This window comes from Dicentrarchus labrax, unplaced genomic scaffold (genome assembly GCF_905237075.1).
Source record: "Dicentrarchus labrax unplaced genomic scaffold, dlabrax2021, whole genome shotgun sequence".
Classification (NCBI taxonomy): Eukaryota; Metazoa; Chordata; class Actinopteri; family Moronidae; genus Dicentrarchus; species Dicentrarchus labrax.
In genome coordinates this window covers 24,730,985-24,741,419 of record NW_026136713.1, presented here as the reverse complement: position 1 = coordinate 24,741,419, position 10,435 = coordinate 24,730,985, and the positions used below count along the sequence as shown (strand labels likewise).

General features: G+C 43.4%; 2 protein-coding genes across 5 annotated transcripts; one reads left to right on the top strand and one right to left on the bottom strand.

Moving 5' to 3' along the window:
• The first annotated feature begins 126 nt into the window (after positions 1-126).
• Positions 127-2,195, top strand: LOC127374605 (protein SCO2 homolog, mitochondrial). The gene is made up of 2 exons (XM_051420154.1): positions 127-461; positions 1,192-2,195. The coding sequence occupies exon 2, from the start codon at positions 1,196-1,198 to the stop codon at positions 1,985-1,987; it is 792 nt and encodes a 263-aa protein (XP_051276114.1). The 5' UTR covers positions 127-461; positions 1,192-1,195; the 3' UTR covers positions 1,988-2,195.
• Positions 2,196-2,251: 56 nt separating this feature from the next.
• ncaph2 (non-SMC condensin II complex, subunit H2) lies at positions 2,252-10,347 on the bottom strand. Of its 4 annotated transcripts, none has more exons than XM_051419936.1 (20): positions 10,213-10,347; positions 7,800-7,931; positions 7,608-7,709; positions 7,432-7,493; positions 6,914-6,992; positions 6,636-6,695; positions 6,471-6,550; positions 6,175-6,323; positions 5,433-5,620; positions 5,154-5,237; positions 4,758-4,821; positions 4,580-4,681; positions 4,457-4,501; positions 4,107-4,177; positions 3,507-3,621; positions 3,330-3,422; positions 3,093-3,142; positions 2,883-2,984; positions 2,640-2,789; positions 2,252-2,516 (listed from the first exon to the last, which is right to left on the bottom strand). In XM_051419936.1, exons 2-20 carry the CDS (start codon positions 7,905-7,907, stop codon positions 2,388-2,390), a joined length of 1,833 nt encoding a protein of 610 aa, XP_051275896.1. In that variant the 5' UTR covers positions 7,908-7,931; positions 10,213-10,347; the 3' UTR covers positions 2,252-2,387. The 4 variants fall into 4 exon arrangements, with proteins under 4 accessions (XP_051275896.1, XP_051275894.1, XP_051275893.1 ...); XM_051419934.1 differs by lacking the exon at positions 10,213-10,347 and adding an exon at positions 8,746-8,854; XM_051419933.1 differs by lacking the exon at positions 10,213-10,347 and adding an exon at positions 8,704-8,833.
• Between the last annotated feature and the right edge of the window lie 88 nt (positions 10,348-10,435).

The window sequence follows — 10,435 nt, the reverse complement described above, 5'->3', positions numbered from 1 at the left end:
TATATATAATATAAATATATATTAATATATATTTATATATATAATAATATATAAATATATGAATCTATATCCTGTGTTACAGACAAACCGTCCGGCGCCATCTTGTGGAAAGTTTCCGCTTCTTTCCGGATAAACACGAATCTGCTGATAAGAACCAACGACTCTAGAAATCTTTAAATGAACGTTTATATTAATAATTAGCGCAGTTTATAATGTTTAACAGCTTCTAAACAAAGACATAATAAATAATTATACGTTATAAGTTAATAATAATAATATATTTTATTATTCTGGCTGTGTTTGAATCAGCGGAAGTGAGCTCAGTTAGCGCAGTGTGACCGGTAACCGTCCGTTACTGTCGGTTACTGTCAGTTAGTGTCCGTTAGTGTCCGTTACTGTGTGACCGCGGACGGAAACAGACTGTTAGAAGTCGTTAATATCAGAATATCTGGACATTGAACGTAAGTTGTTCCCTTTGTTTAAAAGCTAACTAGCTAAGCTAACGTTAGCTAACCTTCCGGTCAGTTAGCCTGCTGCGGCTAATGTAGCTAATGTTAGCTAACGTTAGCTTTAGGCTAATAAACAGCTAACAGACAGCCGCTGTCTCTGTGTGGGTTTTACGGACAGTTAGTGTTAATAATACTAATATAAAGCGACCGGGGGACGGCTCAGGGTGTCAGTAACAGTTCGGGGAGGTTCGTGTCAATGTCAGCCGACTTTAAAGTAACAAAAACAGACTTATTGTCATCAAATGTCGCTGAACTCATCAAATACAACCGGCGCACAATACAAGATGGCGGCGGATCATTTCCGGTGGTCGCTGCTCAGCGCTGCTGCCTCTGGTGGCGGGAGTCTGCTGCCTCCGGTGGCGGGAGACTGCTGCCTCCGGTGGCGGGAGTCTGCTGCCTCCGGTGGCGGGAACCGGCAGCCTCCGGTGGCGGGAACCGGCAGCCTCCGGCAGCCTCCGGTCTCTGTGCATTAAGGTTGAGCGGGAACCTTTGCTGTGTTTACTTTGAATAAACTTTATGATAGTGCAGTATATTCTACTCAGAGTCATTCTGAGATAATTAATCAGTTTATTTAAATTAAATCTGCTTCATTGTTTAATTATTGTTTTGTTGTTGATCCTTTGGAAACAAGAATAGTAAAATAGAGCTGATAAAGAATTCACTTCCTGTCTGTGTGTTTCAGGAGGATGTTGAAGATGTTGGGGGTCAGGTGCATTGTGGGAACCCTGCCCCTGAGAGGTCTCCCTCGCCTCCAGAAGACGTTGGCGTCCTCAGAGAGGTTCCTTCCTCCCCGGCGGCTCCTGTCTCAGGACCAGAACCCGCCTGTGCGTTCGGCGCAGCTGAAGCTGAGGACCCGCCTGGCGGTGGCGCTGCTGTTCGGCGGCGGTCTGCTCGGCGTTTGGGGCTACGTGTACTCGGAGAAGCAGCAGAAGTTGCGGCAGCAGCGCGTGGAGCAGCTGAAGCAGGTGGCCGTGGGTCAGGGGAACTTCAGCCTCCTGGACCACAGGGGGCAGCGCAGGACCAAGCAGGACTTCCTGGGCAGCTGGTTGCTGTTGTACTTCGGCTTCACGCACTGTCCTGACATCTGTCCCGACGAGCTGGACAAGCTGAGCGCCGTGGTGGCGGCTCTGGACCAGGACGCCTCGCTGCCGCCGGTGCAGCCCGTCTTCATCACCGTGGACCCAGAGAGGGACGACGTGGCGGCGCTGGCCCGCTACGTCAAAGACTTCCACCCCCGTCTGATCGGACTGACGGGGACGGTGGAGGAGGTGAAGCTGGCGGGGCGGGACTACAGAGTGTACGCCAGCGCCGGACCCAAAGACGAGGACGGGGACTACATCGTGGATCACACCATCCTGGTCTACCTGATCACTCCAGACGGGCTGTTCCTGGATTACTACAACAGGATGAAGAACCAGGACCAGATCGCAGAGAGCGTCCGGAACCACATCAGGAACTACGTCAGACTCGACAGCTAAACTGGGAACTGGAAAGGTCCGTGTTACAACCATCCCCACACGCTTTGGTCCCGGGGACGAGGAGCAGCTCCTCCAGAGAATGAGTTATGACTTTTGTACAATCTCTGAATATAAAGAGACACGTTATATATAATATATATATATATATAATATATAATATAATATTATATATATAATATATATATTATATTTGTTTGTTTGTTTGTTTGTTTGTTTGTAATAAAATTTTGGGCAAAAGTCAAAACTGAAGAAAACAAAAAAAAGTTGTTTTGTTTGTGAACCAATTCATCCAGTTTTTATTAGAAATATTCATATTAAACATATTTATGATCAGAGACGAGCTGTTACACACAGACATGATGATGATGATGATGATGATGATGATGATGATGAAGATCTTTCAGGTTGAAGCAGTCAGAGTTTTGAATCTGTCCGTCGCTCTGAGAGTGCTGAGCAGAGTCAGTCCCATCGAGTCCACGCTCTCCTCCAGACCGTCCACGCTGTCCACCCCCACCGTGTAGTCGTTGGCCTACACACACACACACACACACACACACACACACACTTACTCACTTATCTTCTGTTAAAGTACCTATGACCTAACGTGCAGACGGCGTGACGGCGTGCAGACGGCGTGCAGACGGCGGTTTACCAGCTGCAGGGAGGCCAGCAGGTACTTGCAGGCCTCGAAGTTGTCCAGACCGGCGACGATGGAGGAGAACGCTCTGCGGTGGCCGACGGCGCTCAGCGATCCCACGATCCTGTCGCCATAATCGTGGATGTCAAACGCTGAACGCTCCTCCTGAAAAACACCACGGGGACAGGAAGTGACAAACAGGAAGCTGCTGGAACAAACAAACAAACAAACAAACAAACAAACAAACAGTAGTTTTACCTGCAGCACCAGTTCAGGTCGGATCTTGTCCTCCCAGTCTTTAACCCTCCGAGACAGAGCCGTCTCCTGAGTGTAACCCTGACTGTTCACCATCAGCTGCTCCTGAATGCCACACACACACACACACACACCACACACACACACACACACACACACACACAGTTAGTTCAGGTAGGTGTGTGTGTGTGTGTGTGTGTATTGATCACTTACGACACGCAGCTTCACCAGATCTTCATAACTCAGTTCGTCTCTCTGAGTTTCTGCAGACACAGAATATAAATATTGATGAGGACAACGAGCTGCTCCAGTTTCCTGATCCAACCATTGATTGATTGATTGATTGATTATCTATTATCTCCTGCAGCCTCTACAGTTGGACAGTTGCTATAACAGATATATGGTTGCTGTATTAATCCCCTCTGGAACAGAGTGCAGGTGTGTGTTTACCTGCTGATATGAAGTCTGCTCCTCCAACAAACTCAGCTGGAAGGTCGTCAGGAAACGCTTCGTGTTCGTTGTCTGAGTTGTCGTCGTCTCCACCTTTAAACATTATTTAACCTTCAGTCACCACAATGAATAAACAGAGTGATAAACCCAGAGTGAGAGAGTGAGAGAGTCTGTTACCCAGCAGGTCGGGGTGTCTGAATCCGTCCACAGGCTCCTCCCCCTGCTGCTGTGGCCCCGCCTCCTCCACCTGCAGGAAGGTCCGCCTCAGCTCCTCCTCAGAGACGACCACGCCCTGAGTGACATCACGATACGTCATCAATAGTAACACACACACGGACAATAACACACACACAGTAACACACACACACACACACACACACACAGTAACTAACACACACACACACACACACACACGGACATAACACACACACAGTAACACACACACACACACACACACACACACACACACACACGGACAATAACACACACACAGTAACACACACACACACACAGTAACTAACACACACACACACACACACACACACACACACACACACACACACACACACACAGAGTAACTAACACACACACACACACACACACACACACACACACACGGACAATAACACACACACAGTAACACACACACACAGTAACACACACACACACACACACACACACACAGTAACACACACACACACACACACACACACACACACAGAGTAACACACACACACACACACACACACACACACACACACACACACGGTGTCGTACCGCCCTCCTGTAGATCCTCTGTCGGGTCTTCAGTTTGTCTTTAATCGAGCTCAAATAAACGTAGTTCAGGTCTGAAAATTAATAAATAATTTTTAACTGCATTTAAATAACTGTAAATAATAATATAATAATAATAATAATTATTATTATTATTGATAATACAGGAACAAATCACAGTATTATGATACAGTGTCCAAAAGCATAAAGTATTAATCAAATTAAATGATACATTAAAATATAATATATATATTTATCATACTGCTAATAAAGTTTCCTGAAACTTGCTTTATATATATTCTAGATATTGATTATTTATTATTGATAGTAAAAGTGTTTGAAACAGATGTTACCTGTAAAAGTGGGTCCGTTCTTTAACTTGTGCTCTGGACGATCGACTGCAACAGGAAGAGAGAGAGTCAGAATAAAACCTTCCTCTAACAAACACAAACCGGTGAGACGGGTCCTGGTCTTACAGGCTCCTCTGAACCAGCTCCTGAAGTCCTGCAGGGTAGCAGCTCGCTTCCTCTTCCTCTTCCCGCCGTCGTCCACACCTTCAGGAACCTTGTAGCATTTCCCTGCAGAGGAAACGATTGTGTCAGCGAAGACAGCGACGTAGTAATCTCTGAAACACCTGAGAGTCCCACAGCTCACCTGCTCTAAAGGGTCTGTCCTCCCCGAGGACGGCGTACGGGTCGTGGAGCGTCCACACGTTCACCTGAAACAGGAACAGGGAAACCAAACTGGGATTGAGATAAAGTAATAGTTTAAAAAATAGCTGTTGAGAATAAAGTCGTAATTCTCTGAAGAGTCTTAAGAGTTCAAGAAAGAAAAGGTTGAATAATAAAGAATAAATTATATTATTACAATAAACGTTTGAGAAGAAATAATAATGTAATGTTTTGAGATAAAGTTGTAATAAAGGAATAAAGTTGTGATTTCAGGACAAAAACTTGAGAATAAAGTTAACTTATGAGAAAAAGACTTCAGAGATCATTTCTAAAGTTATTAAACTATCTTCAGAATAAAGTTAATGAATAACAAACGTACGGCGGGCGCCGGCTCCTCCTTCCTCCTCTGATGGTCGTCTTCCACCGGCCGTCTCTCTCGGATCATCCTGCCTTCACCCGGAGCCTAACGAGCATTTAATTATCACGATTAGCACGATGTTAGCACAACTGTGAATAACACAGAGAAACTCTGTGATCCTAAAAGTGTTTCTGTTGAACTCAATCACAGTTTAAAGATGGTTCAAAAATAAAAGAGACACATATGTATGATCAATATTAGCTATTAGCTTGTGTTATCATCCCGCAGTACTAAAGAGACCTGGTGTCGGTCCACGTGCTCCTCTGGGTCCTGGTCCACGTGCTCCTCTGGGTCCTGGTCCACGTGCTCCTCTGGGTCCTGGTCCAGCTCCATGTTGTTGTCCTCTAAAGGAAGGAAGTTGTCTGCAGCGTCGCCTCCGTCATCTCTAACATCTGGAGCCACAGCAACATCTGGAGCCACAGCAACATCTGGACACAAACATCTGGAGCCACAGCAACATCTGGACAAAGAGAAAACATCAGTCGACCAAACTAGACTTCTGATTGTATTCAGGTTTGTGACTTCTGTTTATATTCTGTCAGTGAATGAAATTAAGTTCATATGGACTCTGTGTGGTGGACTCTCTGTGGTGGACTCTCTGTGGTGGACTCTCTGTGGTGGACTCTCTGTGGTGGACTCTCTGTGGTGGACTCTCTGTGGTGGACTCTGTGTTGTGGACTCTGTGTTGTGGACTCCGTGTGTTGGACTCTGTGTTGTGGACTCTGTGTTGTGGACTCTGTGTTGTGGACTCTGTGTGGTGGACTCTGTGTGGTGGACTCTGTGTTGTGGACTCTGTGTTGTGGACTCTGTGTTGTGGACTCTGTGTTGTGGACTCTGTGTTGCCCACTGTTGGCACTCGGGAGCATAAAGGTCACAACCTTTGACCCTCATCCTACATAGAGACACATAGAGATCAGTCCACAGACAGCAGAGGGACAAAGCTCCACTACAACCTGTTCACTGTCTGTTGGAGGAGTCGTACCTTGTTGCTGCTGCCAGTCTGCAGGATGTTCGTCCATCAGAAGTCTGGTCGCAGCCGATCGGAGCATGAGGAGGATCAGGTCTTCGTCTCCTGGGATGAAGATGTTGAACCTGAACTCTTTCAGACTGCACAGGATCTCACCTTTCAGACTGAGACACAAACAGGAGCTTAATGTCCGCAGACCACCTGAGAGCTTCACTGACACACACATCGGATCAGCTGTCAGGGTCATCGTCAGTGCAACAACCTCTGTGCTTATTAAATATTATTAATATTATAAATTCTGTTATTATCACCTGATGAGCGGCAGTTTGTTCTTCTCTGTGTTTTCAGGAGGAATCAGAGACTCAGGAGGAAGAGGGATCACACTGGCAGACTGAAACCAAACAGAGCACAGATCAGCTGACTGCACACTACTACTGACAGTCAGACAGGTAGAGAGTGAGACAGGTATAACAGACCGTGGTGGGGTCGGTGTTGTGAGAGTCCTCTGAGTCGTCGGCGGCGTCTACGGGAGAGAACTGAAGGAGACAAACATTGATTTCCTACATTACCCAGAATGCATTTGACAGCTGTGTGTGTGTGTTACTGGTTTAAATCAATATATGTTATTGGGATGCACAATAGTGATCAGGACAGATCAATAATCAGCTGATAGTGGGACAGTTGGTCTATGGCGGACAAAGATCTGTTGTTGTTGTTGTTGTTGTTGTTGTTGTAGTAAACAACAGCTTCTCACCACAGCGCCATCGTCCGCATCGTGTCCGCTCTCTGCTCCGTCTGCGTCGTCGTCCTGAGACGAAGACTGTTTGTTCCGTCTGTCAGAAACAAACACGAGACCAACGTCATCATCTGACCCCGACCCCGAGGACCTGACCCCTTGAGGACCTGACCCCCGCCCAAGGACCTGACCCCGAGGACCTGACCCCGAGGACCTGACCTTGAGGACCTGACCCCGAGGACCCGACCCCAAGGACCTGACCCCGAGGACCTGACCCTGACCGCCCCGAGGGACCGACCTGACCCCGACCCTGACCCCAAGGACCTGACCTTGAGAACCTGACCCCGACCCCGAGGACCTGACCTTGAGGACCTGACCCCGACCCCGACCCCAAGGACCTGACCTTGAGGACCTGACCCCGACCCCGAGGACCTGACCCCGAGGACCTGACCCCGAGGACCTGACCCCGACCCCGAGGACCTGACCCCGAGGACCTGACCTTGAGGACCTGACCCCGACCCCGAGGATCCTCTTACTTCTTATTCTTGTCGTTGATGTACTCCAGAGTTTGGTAAACCAGACTGTGCAGCAGCTCCACCTGAAACAGTCCACAGACGTTCAGTAACAGAACTTTAACCAGGTTCATAATAATAATAATAATAATAATAATAATAATAATAATTCAGAGCCTGAGACTCGGTGTATTCGGGACCTTCTTGCTGTAGATGCAGGCTGAGCCTTGGATCAACAGAGCTGCTTCGGCAAAGTTCAGTCTGGTTTTCCCTCCATCGAACGTGATGCACATCTCATCCAACTGCAAACAAACGCAGAAACCTTTGTGACATCCTGTAACGTCCTGCACAGATACACAATCTACCTGCAACTCTATAATCGGAGTTTTTACCTCCTCTAAATAGTCGTTTAACTCTGAAGCCACGTCGATGTCCCAGTTCTTGGTGAGCTCTCTGATTGGCTGCAGCAGGTGAGCGAATCTGCTCTCCGTCGACTCCATAACTCGACCACGACAATAAAACCACTGGAAACATCAGCACAGTAAAAGTACACAGAGATTATCAGCAGGGCTGCAACCATGAACTCACAATTCACTCCTTCATTTCTCAGACAAAAATCTACTATATATATAAATATACACAGAAATAAACACATTAAAATAAATATGTAGAATAAGAGTAAAGGTAAATAAATACAGAATTATTCATTTCTGTTACATTCATAAATGAATTAATGCATTTGTTGGCATATTTGTTTGTTTTATTTTGGTAGTTTCGGTCCTCCAACTGGCTGTAAACTGAATTTATTTGATACTATTATTAGGGTTTAATTGATTAATTAACTGGTGGACAGATGAATCAATAACTGTCAATACCATAGTTAACCAGGTTTGTAGTTATTATCTCTCACACACAATTAAACAGCGTTGAAAGTCTGTATTTCAGAGAGAAGTTACACCAAACTCCATTTAAAAATGTGACGTTTTAACGTTTTACTCCGGTTGTCTCTCTTAACGTCAGAGTCAGAGCGGGATTAACGTTTAAAGTTACAACAATGGCGGAAAACTGTGGAAAACATTCAGCCAACAGCAGATCGTCTAATCGATTCGTTCAATATCTATAAATGGAAGTTAGTCACAACCAGCAAGCAGCGACACAAATGACAGATTTATAAACGTAGTTCGGCCGCTGAACAACGACTGAATTCAATCGTTATACTTTAATATACTCTCACTAATGACTAATGACTAACTAGCTAACTACTAACTAACTAGTACTCGGTCTTATTTAACTTACGTCAACGAGAAGTTTTAAAGTTGTTTTAGGAGAAAATCTCACCGTAATGATGCTAACTGTTATGTAGCAGTTAGCATAACAGTTAAACAGCCCGCGCTAACTTTCTTCTTTGCTGGTCATTATTCTACTTCTTCTACGCTCACTGTCTCAGCAGCGTGAACGGCGCCACCTGCTGCACCGGAGGGCGAACCGCTATTATATATATATTATATATTATATATTATATATATAATATATTATATATTATATATTATATATTATATATTATATATAATATATACTTTATATTTATATTTATGTTATATTATATATACTTTATATCTATAAATATATATTATATATTATATATTATATATACTTTATATTATATTATATATCTTTTATTATATACTTAATATATAATATATACTTTATATTTTATGTTATATATATTATATATTATATATTATATTATATAACATAAATATAAAGTATAATATATAATATAATATATAATATATACTTTATATTTATGTTATATTATATATACTTTATATCTATAAATATATATTATATATTATATATACTTTATATTATATAATATAATATATAATATATACTTTATATTTATATTTATGTTATATTATATATTATATAATATAATTATATTTATGTTATGTTATGATATATACTTTATATCAATAAATATATATTATATACAAATATACACTTTATATCTATAAATATATATTATATACTTTATATCTATACCTATATTATATACTGGAGGGTATAATAAAGATTATATATATATTTATATATAAAGTAATGGAGGGTATAACCGTCATTACTTTATATATAAATATATATATAACCGTAGATATATAAATATATTAGATATTAGAGTTTCCTGAAGAAAAAATAGATATATGAAATAAAATAAATGAAATAGACATTATATTTCAGTAAAAGTCCAACAACCAGATTGTATTAATTTAAGATCATATTGTTTATAACTTTACTAAAGATAGAATATTATTTATCTCTGTTTATTGTTCAGTTCTGCACATTGAATGAACTAATAAACACTTCTGTAAGATTTATAAAGGGGATAAATTAAAGATACAGAGGTACCATGGGGGGGGGTACTCTCTAACCCCACCTGTGTGTGTGTGTGTGTGTGTGTGTGTGTGTGTGTGTGAGAGAGAGAGTGTGTGTGTGTGTCTGTGTGTGTGTGTGTCTGTGTGTGTGTGTGTGTGTGTGTGTGTGTGTGTGTGTGTGTGTGTGTGTGTGTGTGTGTGTCTGTGTGTGTGTGTGTGTGTTACTGTGTGTGTGTGTGTGTGTGTGTGTGTGTGTGTGTGTGAGAGAGAGAGAGAGAGAGAGTGTCTGTGTGTGTGTGTGTGTGTGTGTGTGTGTGTGTGTCTGTCTGTGTGTGTGTGTGTGTGTGTGTGTGTGTGTGTGTGTGTGTGTGTGTGAGAGAGAGAGAGAGAGTGTGTGTGTGTGTGTGTGTGTGTGTGTGTGTCGGTCCACCTTAAATCGCTCCTCGCTGCACCACGTGACCGTATTCCTGGAAAGTTCCTGGAAATGCTTCTTTTGTGTTTATGGTGATATCGGTGATTAGGCAGCTCGGTGGACTCGGTGTGTCCACAGCACGGCGACCGACGGACGGACACCGTGTTCGGGACACACTCGGGGCTTTTCTCGCTCTCTGGAACTCGGATATAAATCGGTGTTTTTTTGACTGGAGTTCGGC